The sequence below is a fragment of the Cebus imitator genome, unplaced genomic scaffold (assembly GCF_001604975.1).
Source record: "Cebus imitator isolate Cc_AM_T3 unplaced genomic scaffold, Cebus_imitator-1.0 Scaffold51, whole genome shotgun sequence".
NCBI classification, from domain to species: Eukaryota; Metazoa; Chordata; class Mammalia; order Primates; family Cebidae; genus Cebus; species Cebus imitator.
This window is the reverse complement of record NW_016107366.1, coordinates 1,438,731-1,457,172: the sequence shown is the minus strand read 5'-3', so window position 1 is coordinate 1,457,172 and position 18,442 is coordinate 1,438,731. Positions and strand designations below refer to the sequence as shown.

Below are 18,442 nucleotides of genomic sequence, written 5' to 3'. Positions count from 1 at the left end.
CACACTGCCACGTGTGTTCCTATGCAACAATTTTGCATGTTCTTCACATGTACCCCAAAACCTAAAATGCAATAAAATAAATGGGAAAAAAAAAATAATCAGCTTTTAAAAATAAAAAAAAAAAAAACTGGTTTTAAATTGGGCTTCAAAGTCTGTGCCACTTTGTAGCGATGAACTTGAGAAAATTCTCTCTCCAGACTTCACCTTTCTCACTCACAAACTGGAGATAAAGCTTAACTCACAGCATTTTGAGGATATTTAAAACCTGTGGGAAAGCAAATAGGAGAATATTTTAGCTACTTAGTAGCACTTAACAATGTTTAGCCATCTCTAAATTGCAGTCATGAATTTTGCCCCTATCTGTATTTTCCTCTTGGAAATTCCTCTTGGAAGTTCTGTTATCTTTCTGTTGGATGGATGCAGTTAATGATGAGACTGGGAATGGCAAAGCCACAGGGTATAAGTGTGGGTCCCTAATTCACTATGTATAGAAGAGCTACCTCCCAACTAGAAAAACCCACTTTGGATTCTTATAAAAAATAAAATCCTATAGTGTTTGAGTAATAATACGCTTTTTTTGTGTGTTGATTTGCAAGAGCTATTTAATCTACCCTAATTAATATATTATTGAAAGATACTACCAAATGCTGAGTGTTCTGGCCTTCTTCCCTCCTTAGCCTCAGGAAACTGGCATCAAAGCTTTTTCCACACAGATAGGATACTTGTAAGTTTCCCCTCCCTAACACTGATTACACAGAGAAATAACTTGCAGATAACAGTTTGGGGGAGGGGATATAGCCTTCAATGAAATATCCAGGTCAGATCACCTTACAGTGAGGCCTGCTACTTGAAGAGATCCACCCATACTTACAGTGCTTTTAACATTTTTTTCTTGCTCCAAAACATATTTTTAATGTAAACATCAATAGACGCAGGAAGGAAAGTGTATTTTGGGAGAGTAGTATGAAGAAACCTAAGTCCTAAATATCCAAGTCAATAACTAGAATCCTGAGCACTTTTAGAATTCCACTAGCACTTTTATTCTTTGTTATCTTACTGTATTTTTCTTTATATTATTGGGCAATCCTGATATATTTACTCTTCATTTGCTTATCTGTTTCCTCCAACCTGGATGTTCCGAGAGAACAGGATCTTTGACTTTTGATCAGTTCCATACCCCACTTCCTGGAAAACTGCCTGGAACACGGAAGGAATTCAGTAAATATTTGTTGAATAAGCAAATGGATTGGCAATTACAGGGTTAAAAAATGGTCTAAGAAAATAATTTACTCATATAGGTCCAGTCCTGATGCAAAGGATTTCTTTAGTCTTGCACAGTTACAAATGGATGCCTCTCTTCGAGAAAAACTGAGGCAACCCTTCCAAAATAATTTTTAAAAGCCTTCCTTCCTGTGAACAGACAATTCCAAAGCCCTTCCACAAGGCACAACCAATACAACCACAGTTCATAGACTTTTAATAACTCCCTAGTCCTCAAGTTGTAAGCAATTTTACATTTATGGGTATAATAATGTAATTATTAGCAAGAATAATGTAAAGATTAATATGTAGATTACTGTAAATAATGTAATAAATTACTGTAAATTAATTAACAAGCATTAATAGATGCAGGAAGACAAGTGAATTTGGAGACAGTGGCATCTATGAGACATAAATCCTCATCTGCCACAGAAGGAAGTCAGCACATACTATCCATAACTGAAAATGCAAGAAACAGCAGGAAATACTTCTTACTTTAAAACATGGAAACAAGCATTAGAAAAAACAGCTTAAAATGTTGACGGTGTTTACTCTGGGAACCAACACTCCCGGACTGGGAGGACTAGACTAGGGTATGTTTAACTTAGACTTTTTCATATCAGGCTCGGTGCTGCCATTTCTCTGAGCTCGTGGAAAATTTAATCAGGAGCCTTCTAAGATCACACTGGGGTGGCCATGGGAATGGAGAACACATTCGTTGCAGAGAGGTCAGGCTCAAATACACGTCTACCACATCTAAAACTTAAAACCTCCACGATTTTAAATGCAAAGCACTGCACATGCACGCACTCAACACCTCTCCTTCCTTCTCCACGGACGAGGCACGCACAACCCGTGCACATTTACCAATCCACACAACTGCGCACTGCAGCGGAAGAGTTGAGTGAGGGCCCAGAAAGGTGGAGCAGGAATGATCCCAGCGTTCAGTTAATTCTAACGTCATCTCTAACGTTTGGATAAAGAACGTTCCAGGAAACCAAAGGGAACCAAGGTTAAGAGAAAGACACCAAGCCACGCGACCCGCCGCGCCTCCAGCGCCGGGGTGGAGCTGACCCCGCGGGGCCCCGCCCCAGCCTGCGTCCGCCAATGGTCCAGGAACTGCTACTTTCCACTCGGAAAATCTTCAGAGGAGTCTCAGAAAGGACACGGCTGGCTGCTTCTCTCAACGCCGAAGCCGCGCCATGCTGGTCCTCAGAAGCAGCCTGACTAGGGCGCTGGCCTCACGGACGCTCGCGCCTCAGGTACCCGCCGCGGGGGCGCCCAAGCCCTCGCCCGAGGGAAGGGGAGGGGCAGGGGGTGTTCCGGGAACGTGCGAGCCATGCGCATGCGCTCTCCGCCAGGCGCGCCCACAGTGGGCGCCGCGCCGCCGCCGAGGTTTTAGCCTGAACCCCGGAACCCCAAGACTGGAGTCCCCGGGACGCACGTGAGGAGGCCACTGCTAAGAGAATACTCCCAGCCAGGGTCGTCTCGCGGGCAGTCGCGGTCAGAGTTTTCTAGCCTGAATGCCACACCCACCAGGACACACCCGAGGCGCCGGCTGTTGTGTTTTTACCGCCCAGCTACATCGCAGCTGCGGCCCAGGGAGCGCTCCCGCGTTGTCACCTGGCGCTTTCGGGCCGCCTGTGGGTTTGGGGCTTTCGAAGCGTCCGCCCTCTCTAGACATCAGGTTGAAGGAGGAAATGGCCAACCAACCGCTTGCAACGGAACCGGCCTCCCCCTTTCAAATGAAACACACAACTTCGAGCTTTCCGCGGAGATCCTTGAAGAGGAGGCCCAGGGTTCGGGTGGGGCTGAACCCTGCCCGCCACCCGTGCTTCGGTGGTCGCTCCCCCAGCCAGGTGGGGACCGGAGTCTCCTAGCAAACAGGACGATGACAGACAGATTCTTTCAACCTTAGATGAGAAATGGACAAAATGGAGCTTGTTATTCTCCCCTAACTTTCGGGAGTGACCTATACTGTGCAGCAAACCCAGACATTTCTTTTCCTTTTTATGTTTAGGACTTTACTCCTTTCACAAGGGGCAGGATAGGAAGGGGATTCACCTATCCTAGAGGCAGACTGAAGAACGCTAAAGAAGGGCAGCTAATGTCCGTTCACCCCAGATTAACAATCCAATCTTTAATGATTCTCCAGTGGGGCAGGGCCAAGAATTACCTCATGGCATTATTCTGAACTTTGAGTTTTTAAAAATGTCCATCAATTGTTCTCTTGTAAGTGGAGTGGAAGTCGTTGCTGGTGGGAATGAGCCCTAACTTGCAGATAAGGGAGCATGGACTACTCGTGATTTCTGTCCTTGCAGTTAAAAGTCATCCCTGCAGCAAAATTCTTCCCTCCCATCTGCCTTCCCCACAATACCCTGCTCCCCTGCGGTCTTCCTTCTCTAGTACCACCCTCCACACCTCTGTCTCATTGTAGGTTCCCTACTATATATTAATACTGCAAAAAAATTGTAAAAATGTGTACCTTTGATCAACTATTTTATCCCCCAAATACAAATTCCCCGAATGAACCTGAAACCCAGTTGTCACAAATGCCCCATTGGCCTATCTCCTGATATATTTTATTATAATAATTTTGAAATTATGGACACTAGGCACTTGTTTATTATACCAACATTCTGTTACTAGAGTTTTATTTAAAAGCACAAAAAGAGTGTCCACGAAATACAGGGGCAGCCGTTGTTTTTGTTGGTAGGCTTAGTCATTTGAGCAGTAAGCATACAACTCAGACATCAATAGAATTAACTCTAGGGAATTATCATTAAGCCTTATACATAATTACATAATTTTGTATTTTGTAAACAAAAATATATCAGAGCAAAAGCCTACTGCTTTCAAGCAGGTAGACATACTGGCTAACCAATATAAGCCCTAATTTGTCCATAGCTTTGTAGGTATCAAAACTGTCTTAATAGATTATTCTGGTGTAATCAACTTCAGGAAATAGCACATGCTAACCAAACTTACCTAAGATGGATTTATAAATTAGAATATCACGAGTGTCTGTATGTCATGCGTATAAGTATATACATATATACACACATAAATACCTACACAGAGGATCATCTTTGGCGAGGTAGTTCTTATCGAAAGTTCAACCAGAACACAAATTAGAAATTTACACGGAGCGTATGACTATTATGAAAAGAATTAATGGTTCCTAGGGATATTTTCACTAATGTGTTATAAATGGATTTATTAAATGTTCACATTGCTTCTGTAACTAGAAATAATCAGAAAATTTTGACTCTGAATTTTCTTTTCTCAGATTCCTGGACTAGCACTGTATTACAGTGTCGTCGGATAGGTCATACTTTTTATTTCATTAGTTACATTCCAGTCCTATTTTGACCAGTGGTTTACTTCAGTGAATTTAGGAAATACTTTGACCTGAATTGTAATTTCCATTTTTTTCAAGAACCTAAAAGAGTTTTCTGCTAGTAAACATTTTTTCATTATGCCTGCCAAAAGACGTCTGTAGTCAATATAAGTTCTTTGATATGCATAACTGTAGCACATATGCTCTTGACTAAAGATGCAATATTGGCTAATAGGAAAACTTCTGTAAATCTGTTAGAATGCTAACTGTAGTTCTTAACTGTATCATTAAGATCTCAGTGCCTTCTTATGAGCAGTTTCTGAAAAAGTGGCTAAAAGTGACAGTAAACCCCTGCTAGGAAATGGTAACTGGATACTAAGCATATTTAATAGTTGTCTTTATAGACATCTCTATGTAAACCAGTGTATATGTGAGGCAGGAGAATAGAGCCTGGAGGTAGGGAACCTAAGGACTTCCTAGAACTAAATCAAATACCTCAGCTATAACAAGAAATATCCTCTTCATTTACATAGGGTGTGCACAGAGTAAATGATTTTGCAGCTTTACTTCATCCTCTTCATTTGCATAGGGCTTACACCAGGTAACCAATGGGAAACCTCTAGGGGGTATTTAAACCCCAGAAAATGCTGTAACCAGGACCCTTGAGCCACTCGCTCAGGCCCTTTCCTACCCTGTGGAGTGTGCTTTCATTTTCAATAAATGTCTGCTTTTGTTACTTCATTATTTCCTTGCTTTGTTTGTGCATTTTGTCCAATTCTTTGTTCAAAACACCAAGAACCTGGACACCCTCCACCAGTAACATACTGAGAATTGACAACAGAAGTACAAACATGAGTAATGAGTCTATGAGTGTTCCTTGTACCAGACTCAGATGTGGCTGTAACATAGTATAATGAATCCTATCTTCCCAAGATATTTACATTTGTCTTATCTTCTTCAGGTGTGCTCACCTTTTGCTACAGGACCCAGACAATATGATGGAACATTATATGAATTTCGTACTTATTACCTTAAACCCTCAAAGATGAATGAGTTCCTGGAAAATTTTAAGAAAAATGTTCATCTTCGGACAGCTCACTCTGAATTGGTTGGATACTGGAGTGCAGAATTTGGAGGCAGAATGAATAAAGTGTTTCATATTTGGAAGTATGGTAAAGAGTCATCCAGTTTTAGCGTTCAGTATAGATTTTCATTCTGATAAATGTAACATAAGACTTCGTTCTTGGATCTATGTTACTATATATACATACAGGTTAACTAAGACTTTTGGACGCCTATACCAAAAAAAAAAAATTCAGTTCCTGTTCTTCCCAGTGGTACACCTCTAACCCCTTGCTGAAACTCTTACATTGTAAATTGGAAAACATGGCGTCTCATATATCAAGACATAAAATTGTGAACTAGACTTTAATCCTCAGAAAAAATGTTAAAATGGTTCGCTGTAAAGATAGTTTATGAAAAATTTAAAGTAGCAATTGTAAAAGTCCGAGTGGGTTAAGATCACAAAAGGAAAGAAGTATCTTTTCTTTTTTTGAAGCTAGGAGGCTGGATATCAGTATTTTAGCAGAAAGAACTCCAACCATTTAAGAGACTTCATGAATATGGAGGTTCATAGGGGATGATGGTTAACTTTTCATCCTCACTGAAATCTGAGATTTAATAATTGTTATGTTTAGAGACGTTTGTTTAATATCTGTAGGCCAGAGTTTCAGGGAATTCACTGTCATACTATTTGAGGGAGGTAAAAGAATAAAAGAGAGTTCGTCCCATGTTGAAACTAACCTACACCTGGTTGAGTAAAGGAAGGAGAACAAGTTACAAGAATCCCCAGAATGCTTGTTATTCCAGTGTCTGTCTACATCAGACTTGATGATACCTAAAGAATTTTTAATAATTTCATTTAGTGTTTGGTTTAGGATTTTTTCCTGTTATAATAGAAAAAGCCCCATTAAAATACAATTTATGCTTTAGATGTGGTACAAGTTTTATCACAGCCCATTTTAAAAAACTAAGTTCTGATATACCTCACTTAAGTTGTAAGATAGGTATTCTTCCTTATCCCAATGTAAACCATATGAAACTCTTACCATTACTCTTATGAAGTCCTGACAGTAAATATAGTACTAGGCCCGTATGTTGGCAAATGTATGTAACTGTTTGGGTAACTTTAATAGAAGAGAAATTAAGTGCTGGGGAGAAAGAATGGGTGACAATAAGTAGGAGAATCGTTTTGTTCAAAAAAGAGGCTTAAAAAGCCCAACCACTACTCTAAACTCTTTTCATGTGTTAATTTAATCCTCATACAGCCCTGGAGGTAGATGTCTTATTATCTCAATTTCACAGAAACTGAGGCACAGAAAGATTCAATAGCTTACCTAATTCACCAAACTGCCTACTACATGATAGAGCCTATAAAGCCTGTTAAATGACATTACAATTAGTTTGCATTCCTACTACCCTTTTGTCCTTGAGCAACTTCAGGACAGATGGTCACATCTGTTTACGTTGGTGTCTCCAAAGGCTTAACACAGGGTCCTTATGTGGCATCAATGAACATTTGCTGATTTGAATGAAACCCAGAAAAGTACAGGGGATTTAAAATTAAAACTTTTTATTTATCATAATTCTTTTCTTCCCACAGATAATTTTGCTCATCGAACTGAAGTTCGGAAAGCCTTGGCCAAAGATAAGGAATGGCAAGAACAATTCCTCATTCCAAATTTGGCTCTCATTGATAAACAAGAAAGTGAGATTACTTACTTGGTACCATGGTGCAAATTAGAAAAACCTTCAAAAGAAGGTAGGTCCTTCCTCGTTAGTCACTTTGAGTTTTGATGAATAAAATACTAAAGAACTGAAGTGATAAAAACTGAAGTTCCTTTGGAAAAAAAATTAATCCTTTGTTTTATATAGGAACACACAGTGATTGCTGAGGTAAAAATAAATGAGGGCTCTTACCCTGTCCTTTAAAAAAATGAACATAAAATAATGAGATTTTTTTTTTTCAGATTGAGATCTTACAGATTTGTAAAGCTTAACTGTGTTATTGAAAAAGTTGAAATGGTCAGTAGAGGTTGAGAATTTGTACACTGGGAGCAGGGAACATTTTGATAGGTAAAGGATAGCATAAGAAGCTTTGCCATAATTTTAAAATAATAAAATATTTAAAATGTAAAAGCATTTCCATACATTATAACTAATCTTGAATCATTAAATACAGCTTTGCTTATAAAATTGACTATTTGGAGGAAACAGATTAACTGAAACTGCCAAGCTATATTACTTTAGTCTAACTTTTGTGTCTTCTTTCTTGTTTCTCAGTTTGAAAGTAATACTTAAGATTTGTCTTCTTGCTGATTTCACTTCTTCCTGACTTAAAGAAACTATTACCTCAATCCAGTTTTAAACAAAGGTCAGATTAGAAAACATAAACTAATTTAAATGTTATTTTACTTCCCCCATTATTCCGAACTTTGTAGTGTATTTAGGTTACAAAAAATTAGCAAAGTGTTCTTTGGATCTTTACCTACTTAGGTGTCCTCTCAGCTCTCAGCATTATCTAAATAAAACAGTTCACTTCTCTGCCAGTGTCAAATCTTGGTTCTCCTCCTCTGTGTTCATCATTGCTTAGAAACTTTTGCATGCCTTTCCTACTAGTCCCCTAGTTTCTTTCTCTCCACCAGCCCTGTACTTCTGTCCAAAGTGTACAATACTTTTCAAGTATTTACCTGGATATTTAGGAAAAATAAAACCATCTCTTTAGGGGTTTTTTCCCCCAAAATTCAGAGACATCACTTCAGGTCCACTCTTTGCTTTGCTGTTCCTGTTAAAAATGGAAACTTATAGGGAGAAATTATATGAAGAAAAACATAGTGGAAATTGGAAAGAATGAAAATATAGATTGGAAAATTCTTTTATTTTCTAAAAGTATAGACTCATGCAGCTTAAAATTCTGTTTCATCATAAATTCTCAACAGTTTCTTGACAAATTTTATAGATTAAAAATATTTCAGATAATAGTTGATAATAGCTTCCAGTTATTTTTCTTTGTCGTATGTATGATTAAGCATAGCAACTCACTCTTAAACATAGGCAAGGACTTTCTAAACAGAAAAGAAAGAGAATGCAAATATAATAAACATGTCTACATAATACGTATGCATGTCTGATCCTCCCAATCTGTGTGTATAGATAGTGAAAGGACTAAGAAACATGATTAGATATTGCTTGAATATCTTCTAAAAAAATTGTTTTCTCCCTATTTTAGGAGTCTATGAACTGGCCACTTTTCAGATGAAACCTGGTGGGCCAGCTCTGTGGGGTGATTCATTTAAACGGGCAGTTCATGCTCACGTCAATCTAGGCTACACAAAACTAGTTGGAGTGTTCCACACAGAATACGGAGCACTCAACAGAGGTACAAGTGTCCGTTTCTTCTTATATGAAACTGTAATGTGTATTGTGACTTAAGTTCCTTGGGTTCCTAGGTTCCTTGGGTCTCTCTCATCATAGAGTATATTTTATTATTTATTGCCAAATGTTTAGTTTGTTATAATTTTAAAAATTGAGAAAATCTGTTTTACATCTTATTTAGAATGTTAACAACTTATGAAACCTTTTTCAAATGTTGAATAGCTGTTTTCCCTAGCACATCAAAATGATTAAATTTATTTTTATTTATTTATTTTTTTTAATTATACTTTCAGTTCTGGGGAAGCTCGGCCGGGCATGGTGGCTCATGCCCAGCACTTTGGGAGGCCAATGGGGGCAGATCACCTGAGGTCAGGAGTTTGAGGCTCACCTGGCAAACCTGGTGAAACCCATCTCTACTAAAAATAGAAAAAATTAGCCAGGCCTGTAATTTGTGGTGGGTATCTGTAATCACAGCTACTCTGGAGGCTGAGGCAGGAGAACCACTTGAACCCGGGAAGCAGCGATTGCAATGAGCCAAAATCGCACCATTGCACTCCAGCCTGGGCAACAAGAGCAAAATTCCACCTCAAAACAATCAAACAAACAAACTGAAGGACCTTCAAGAAATAATCTGTTACGTTCATCATTTCTTTTCCTCTGAATGTACTTTTTATTGATTTTTTAAAAAATATTTCTTGGGGTAGGAAGATTATCTCTAAGTAAAATAGTAATATATATTTTGTATAAATACTAAAGCCCTCCCCATAAAAATGTACCATTTTCCACCATAGTTTTATATATATCTATATAGAGAGAGAAAGTAAATATACATATATATTAAGGCAAATTTATTTATGGATATAAATTTAAGAAAACACATATTTGGGATATTTAACTTTTAAAGTTGAAAAACATTTCAATCAGAATTTCAAGGTATTTTGTGGCAAATTTAAAACATTTGTAACGTTTATCTGAAAGGATAAAGGAGCCAATGAGGTAGCTAACACCTGTAATTCCAGCGCTTTTAAGAGGCTGAGGTGGGAGGATTGCTTGAGCCCAGGAGTTCCAGACTAGCCTGGGCAACACAGCTTGTCTCTACAAAAAAATATTTTAACGATTAGTTGGGCATGGTGGTGAACACTTGTAGTCCTACCTACCTGGGAGGCTGAGGTGGGAGGCTCACTTGAGCCAGGAGTTCAAGGCTGCAGTGAGCTATGATTGCACTACTGCACTCTAGCCCCTAAATGACACAGTAAGACCCTGTCTCTTAAAGAAAAAAAAAAAAAAGGAACAAAGGATAAATGTCTAAGAATAGCTAACAAATATTTGAAAGACTCATCATAATATCCAGTTGCCTTCCTATTATCTCTTTATGTCCAATGGACATCTCAAACCTAATGTACCCATCTTTATGCAGAAATTCAACTTCTTGTAATAATCTATCATAAGAAAATAGAATATATAAAAATAAAGATTGGAAAATACATGGGGGAGAAATTGTTATGAAAATTTTTAGATGTCTATCTCACATCATATGCTAAAATAAAGTCAAGATGGATTATACATTTAATGAAAAAAATTTAATTCATAAAATTGGTACAACAAAATGCAGATGAATTTATTTAGTAATGTGGATTGGGACTGTATTTGTAAGCCAAAAACAAATGAAGAAATGATGAAGAAAAAAAAAATCAACTGAGGATTTTATTATACAAAGGCTCAAACTTTCTGGATGCCTGAAAATCACCATAAATGAAATTCAAAAGCAAAAATAAAAATTTATGCAAAAGTAGACATGCACATAGCTACCAAATATATATTAAAGAAAATGCAGATTAAAACAATAATGAGATGCCATTTTGTTACCTAATTAAAGGCATACCTATATGAAAATTCTATTAGGTCAGGAAAAAAAATAAGTATTCAAATACTGTGTAGTGTTCACAAAGCCTTATTTTTATTGTCTTTGCCAGTATTACTTCTAGAAAATATGCATGGGTTGTATGTGTATAGGTGTGCTAAATTATACCAAAAAGAAATTTGAAAGTATACAACATATGTAGTGGTCATATTTCAATGGGAGAAATGGTTAAGTCTCTGTCTTAATATTCTTTTTTTTTTTTTTTTTTTTTTTAGATGGTGTCATACTCTGGAGTACGGTGGCACGATCTCAGTTCCCTGCAACCTCCACCTCACTAGTTTAGGCGATTCTTCTGCCTCAGCCTCCGGAGTAGCTGGGATTACAGGCATGTACCACCACACCCAGCTAAATTTTGTGTTTTTAGTAAAGATGGGGTTTTACCATGTGGGCCGGGTTTTCACCATGTTGGCCAGGCTGGTCTGAAACTCCTGACCTCGGGTGATTTGGCCGCCTTGGCCTCCCAAAGTGTTGGGATTAGAGGTGTGAGCCACCACACCCAGCCTCTATCTTAATTTTCTATACTGCACATACATAACTTTTACTTTTTTAAACAACTACTGAAAATTTGTGTTCATACACTTTTTCATTTAAATTCATTCTCAGTGTTAGAATTGGTAATCAGGGCCGGGCGCTGTGGCTCATGCCTGTAATCCCAGCACTTTGGGAGGCAGACGCAGGCAGATCATGAGGTCAGGATATGGAGACCATCCTGGCCATGGTGAAACCCCATCTCTACTAAAATACAAAAAATTAGCTGGGTTCGATGGTGCACGCATGTAGTCCCAGCTACTCAGGATGCTGAGGCAGGGGAATCGCTTGAATCCGGGAGACGGAGGTTGCAGTGAGCCGAGATCTTGCCACTGCACTCCAGCCTGGCGAAAGAGCAAGACTCCATCTCAAAAAAAAAGAAAAAAAAAAACAATTGGTAATCAGTACAGATATCATTTCTGGAGGGCGGTGTATACTATATACACTATATGTAACAGTGTATATATATAAGACATGCTCTTTAGTTCTCTCAACTTAAATTCTACTTTATATTTAGGAAATAATTAGAATCAGACTGCCTGGGTTTGAATTCCAGGTACACTACTTACCTTTTGACTTTGGATAAGTAAACCTCACCATACCTTAGTTTTTTCATCCATAAAATGATAGACCATTATGAGGACCTAGATTATATGAGGATTAAATGAGTTAATACATTAAAATGCTTAAAACCAGGCCTGACACATAGTTATCATTCAATAAATATCAGTAGTCTTTGAAATTATTATTATAAACATATAGCTGTGCTCAAGTGAAGTTTGTTAATATTGTTTACATTAAAGAAACATTGGAAATGTAGTACGACCTTTATGTAATACAGAAATCAATATACGTGTACATCATATCATGTATTTATATAAGCATAGGCAAATATGCTGATTCATGTTTATTTGTATAAATATACAACTGCATATAAAAATACAGGCCAGGCATGGTGGCTCACACCTGGAATCCCAACACTTTGGGATGCCGAGGCAGTAGGATTGCTTGAGGCCAGGAGTTCAAGACCAGCCTAGGCCACGAAGTGGGACCCTGTCTCTACAAAAATAAAATTAAAATTACAAAATCAAAATGCATATATACACAAATATGGAAAGAGATGCACCAAATATAAAAGTGGTTATTTCTAGGCAATATAAAAATAATTACAGTTTGTTTTTAAAATTTATCTGCATTTTCCTATACATCTAAAATTTATATATTACAATTATATTAAAACTTCATAATTTTGTATAAGAAGAACATTTATTCCAGTATTTTATAGAATACTGAAATACTAAAAATAGTCTTAACAACAATAAGGGGATGGCATAATAAGTTGCTGTATCTGTAAGGAGGAATTTATATAGCCATTAAAAATTAATATTGCCATAGAAAATACTGCTGATTTTTAAAAATCTGTTACTAAGCTAAATCTGTTATTATAATATATAAGACCCTGATTTGGTTTTACTCATTTTCTAAAGGAAATACAATACATTTCCATAGAGATTTTCTCTGTACTGTTAACATTATACCACTTTTAATTTTCTTCTTTGTATAATATAAATTTTTAATAGTAAACACAATTTGCTCATAATTTTGCTCTTTTAAAAAATAAAGTAAAATATAGTAGGAAATCTTAAATTTTGGGTCTCGTCTTGATTATGCCTCTAGCTGTTTTACTTTAGTACTTCCCTTTTCCAGCCTTCTATTTCTTCATCTATAAAACCAACTTAATTAATCAATTTCTCTAGTAAGTTTCTGACCCCTTTGAAATCTTATCACTAACATATTTAGTTTTACCTTTTTGATGTCACTATTTTGATTTAAAGAATAGGATGGTTTTGATTCATTATTTCTTATGAAGGCCATATTTTTTAGATATTTGTGATTTATTTCTGCAGTTCACGTTCTTTGGTGGAATGAGAGTGCAGATAGTCGTGCAGCTGGGAGACATAAGTCCCATGAGGATCCCAGAGTTGTGGCGGCTGGTAAGCTGTCTGACTAGGCATGAATTATTTTCAGAATAAATGTGATTCAGTCAGTAACTCTATATGCCTCTTTATGAAATGTTTTTCCAGTTCGAGAAAGTGTCAACTACCTAGTGTCTCAGCAGAATATGCTTCTGATTCCTGCATCATTTTCACCGTTGAAATAGTTTTCTACTAAAATACAAAACATTTCATTAACTGCTATGAGATCTGTCTGCTAATGGTGCTTAAATTCTCCCAAGAGGCTCTTACTTTTATTTGAAGGACATGGTAAGTTAATTTGCTATGTTTCTTGCATCTTGAAGGCTACATTTGGTACTACAACTTCAAAAAATAGTTACTTTCTTCATGATATTTCAGTATCTGTCATACATTAAAAAATACTTTTCACTGTTTTAAGATCTTGACTCTTCATTTGCTTCAGAGTATCTTTATAGTATTTTCTTATATTCAAACAACTCATATATGACAACTTTGTTTTATAGCATTTTCTTATATTCAAATGATAATGGTAACATTTCCATGATTGTAACAGCATTTTTAAATTATTAATATATTTTTTCAACCTTTCCATCATGTCTGTTTTCCTGGGTTTTTTTTGGCTTTTGTCCAGTGAATTTTATTTTGTAATACTAAGTAGGATTCATGAAAATTAACGTATTTCTTTACTATAAAAAACCATTTGTGACATCTGTATTAACTACAGTTTTCACATTAGTTATTTGACACTTACTTGGAAAATGATGGTGTTAGGTCCTGGTATTAAAAATCTAGAAAAAACTTTTAGTTTATGTGCTGAAATGTCTTTATTTATAATTAATTTTAACTACGATTTACTTCATTTTTGATCTTTGTTTAACAAAGAAAATTGAGACATCCATTTGTTTTAATGTAATCTTTATGGATATGGAAATGTTTGCCCTAATAAAAGCCTACATATGCATTCTGGTCCTTTTTATTGAGTTTTATATATTTATCATCTCTGAAGCTATTGGTGTGTTGCTGTAAGGTAATGAGACAGTACCAATTTACTATCTTTACTGTAAATATTAAGTTACCTCAAGAAAATTACATGCCACTGACCCCAGAATCAGAGTTTTCTTTAGTACTGTCACAGATGTGGTAGGGTTTTCCTACAAACAACTTTAATTTTTGTTTTAATTGAGTGCTTCCTATTAAAGTAGATTTGGTACTTCCAAGATTATGAAATCTATATTTAAAGCTATGTTATTTTTACATTTTTATGTTATTTTATATTTCTGTTTTACACTGCTATTACATATAGCAAAGACAGTAAATTATGAATTAGCTATCTGAGGGAAATGGAAAACAGAAAGTATACTCATCCCTCATTTATGTAGCTCCCAGAGATTCAAAGGACAGATGAGTTTCCTACTATGGCAAAGAATACCCACGACTAGAGGTAAGAACCTATCACAGAAGTTAGAGGCATTTGCTCTGAGTTTTGTCTAAGAGTCTTCCATCTCAGTATTTATTTGGAAAGTTTTCAGTCAGGAAATTTCAACATCTAGAGTTTACATGTACAACTGCTGTCCTCCTATCCAGTTGAGCCAGCATTGGATCCACCTCTCCTGCTTTTGCATGAGCAAAAAAACTATGCAGGAACACCATCAAGTACATTGTTCCCTTTGCCCACTTCCTATAATTCCCACCATCCTTTAATGCCTATTTGTTATGAGAGGTGTAAAAGTGCATCTTCACACTCATCAGATCAGATGGGCAATAATAATAAATTGGTCAGGAAAACCTTATACATTGCTATTAAGAATATATATTTATAGAACAGTTTGACACTATTTAGAAAAGATGAATATTAACATAACTTATGACCCAACAATTCCATTTATATACTCTAGAGTAGTGGTTTGTAACCTCTAGTCTACACTGATCCTGAAGGAGTCTATGTATAGAATTTAGAGTCTGATAACTTGGATGGGTAAAAGTCCACATGTTCTCACTCATAAGTGGGTGTTGAACAGGGAGAACACATGGACACAGGGAGGAGAACATCACACAGTGGGAACTGTTGGAGGATAGGAGTTAGGGGAAAGATAGCAGGGGGTTGGGAGATTGGGGAGGTATAACATTGGGAGAAATACCTAATGTAGGTGATGGGGGTATGGAGGCATCAAACCATCATGGCATGTGTATACCTATATAACAATCCTGCAAAATCTGTACATGTATCCCAGAGCTTAAATTATAATTTTAAAAAAGTTCCATCTTCATTGGCACCAACTTCGAAGCATTTCTTTTGTTTGTGAAGGTAGGTAACAAACCACAATATTATTGGCAGGACCAGCGACTCTTTAGTAAGGAAAAATCACAGATATTGTCAAATTCTACTTATAGTTGTTGCAAATATAGAAAATTTATTTTACCTTCATTTCTACTTGAAAATTATACTACTTCTTACACCTACTATTAGATATTGTTATTTAATATCTTATAAAGAATAAGTCTATTTCTTTATCAAGAGTTTGCTTTTAGCAATCCTAAGCAAAAAGAACAAAGCTGGAGGCATCACACTACCAGACTTCAAAATATACCACAAGCTATAGTAACCAAAACAACATGGTACTGGCACAGAAACATAAACAGACCAATGAAACAGAATATAGAACCCAAAAATTAATGCATACATCTACAGCCAACTGGTTTTTGACAAAGGTGCCAAGAACATACATTGGGGAAAGACAGTCTCTTCAATAAAGAGTGCTAGGAAAACTGGATATCCACATGCAGAAGAGTGAAACCAGACCCCCACCTCTCAGTCTATGCAAAAATTCAGCTCAACGGGTCAAAGACTTAAGTGTAAGACCTGAAACTATAAAAGTAATAGAAGAAAATATAAGGGAAATGCTTCCGGATATTGTCTGGTAAAAGATTTTACAAATAAGACCTCAAAACCACAGACAACAAAAGAAAAATAAACAAATGAGATTATGCCAAACTAAAAAACTCCACAGCAAATGAAACAAATCAACAGAGTGAAAAAAACAACCTATACAATGGGAAAAAATACTTTCAAACTATTCATCTGACAGGGATTCATATCCAGAATATACAAGGAACTCAAACATCACACCAACAATAAAAACCAAATGATCCAATTTAAGAATGGGCAAATGATCTGAACTAACATTTCTCTAAAGGAGACATGCGAACACCTAACAAATATATAAAAAACAATGTTCAACATCACTCTTCATCAGGGAAGTGGGGTATTATCTCACCCCAGTTAGGCTGGCTATTACCAAAAAGTCAAAAAACAAAGCTGGTAAGGATACAGAGAAAAGGAAAATCTTATACATTGTTAGGAATTTAAACTCTCAGAAACACTGTGGAGAACACTAAGGAGTTTCCTCAAGGTACTACAAATAGAATAACCCGCTACTGAGCATTTATCCAAATGAAAAGAAATCAGTGTATCAAAAAGACATCTGCCCTCCCCCATGTTTACCACAGCAATAATTCACAACAGCCAAGATACAGAATAAACCGAGGTGTCCAGCAAGATTAATGGATAAAGAAAATATGATATATATACACAATGGAATACTATTCAGCAGTAAAAAAGAATGAAATCCTGTCATTTACAGCAACATGGCTGGAATCGGTGGATATTATGTTAACTGAAATATGCCAACAAGAGAAAGTTGCACACCACATGTTCTCACTAATGTGTAAGCTTTAAAAAAAAAGTTGATTTCAGAAATACAAAGTAGAACAGAGGATACTAGAGAATGGGAAGGATTAGAAAGAAGAGAAGGATAGGAGAGATTTGTTAAACAAAATTATAACTAGATAGGAATTGGAATAAGTTCTAGTGCTCTATACCACTTTAGGATAACTATAGTTAACAAAAATATATAGTTTTTCAAATTGCTAGGAGGATATTGAATGTTCTCAACACAAATGATAAATGTTTGAGATGATGTATATTTTAGTTACCCTGATCTTGTTACTATACCTTATATGTATTACAACATCACCGCATACCCCATAAACATGTATAATTATTATGTCAATTAAGTAATCTGATCCCAGTTGTAAAACAGGCTGTAAAACAGGCAAACCAAAACAATATACAGTTGGCTCTCTGCTGTGGATTCTGCATTCCTGGGTTCAATCAACCACTAATGGAAGATATTGAGAGAAAAAAAATGGATGGTTGTATGAGGACTGAACATATACAGACTTTTTTTCTTGTCGCGATTCCCTTAACAATGCACATGCTGTTGGAAAATGGTACCAACAGACTTTATTGGAAAGGGTTATCATCAGAAACTTTCTGAAAACTTGTGATTTTGTAAAATTGCAATAAAGTAAAGCACAATAAAACAAGGTATGCCTGTATACACTTTTGTACCTATGATAAATGCTTCATGTTACCTAAGATGTTACCTGTCTTAGTCTGTCTAATCTAAAATAACTACCCAGTTACTCTATATCATGTTAGCCTATGTTAATAATCCAATTTTTGTGTATGATTTATTCAGTTTTGGATTATTTGTCCTTTGGACTTCTTGTCAGAGGTTCAGTATATGCAACAATAATTTTCAAAATACTTAATCCTGTATATCTCTGAGACTTTTTAGGGATTTATGCCCCAAAAAAGTCATAGAAAAACATTATTTTTCAATGCTGTTTAAAAGCTCTCTTCCACCACAAATCTAATACTGCCTTAAATATCACATATCTTTTAAAAATAAGTGGTAAACTGTTTTTACAATCTTGCTTCAAACCCTGACTGTGCCACTTAGCAGACATGAACCTGAGAAAATTATCTCTCTCTCAGAACTTCAGTTTTCTCTTTTATAAAATGGAGACAAAGCTTAATTCAGAGAGCCCTGAGGATAATTAAAACCTTTGATGAAATGAATAGAAGATTGGCTTAGACACCTAGCAACATTTAGCAATGTTTCCCCTCTCTATTTAGCC

At 36.3% G+C, this 18,442-nt stretch overlaps 1 protein-coding gene across 2 annotated transcripts; it reads left to right on the top strand.

Moving 5' to 3' along the window:
• The first annotated feature begins 2,251 nt into the window (after positions 1 to 2,251).
• Positions 2,252 to 14,417, top strand: LOC108303834 (protein NipSnap homolog 3A). 2 transcript variants are annotated; one of them, XM_017527763.1, is made up of 6 exons: positions 2,252 to 2,522; positions 5,562 to 5,772; positions 7,263 to 7,421; positions 8,889 to 9,038; positions 13,391 to 13,477; positions 13,568 to 14,417. In XM_017527763.1, the coding sequence occupies exons 1-6, from the start codon at positions 2,463 to 2,465 to the stop codon at positions 13,642 to 13,644; spliced, it is 744 nt and encodes a 247-aa protein (XP_017383252.1). In that variant the 5' UTR covers positions 2,252 to 2,462; the 3' UTR covers positions 13,645 to 14,417. The 2 variants fall into 2 exon arrangements, with proteins under 2 accessions (XP_017383252.1, XP_037594154.1); XM_037738226.1 differs by lacking the exon at positions 8,889 to 9,038.
• Positions 14,418 to 18,442: the final 4,025 nt, after the last annotated feature.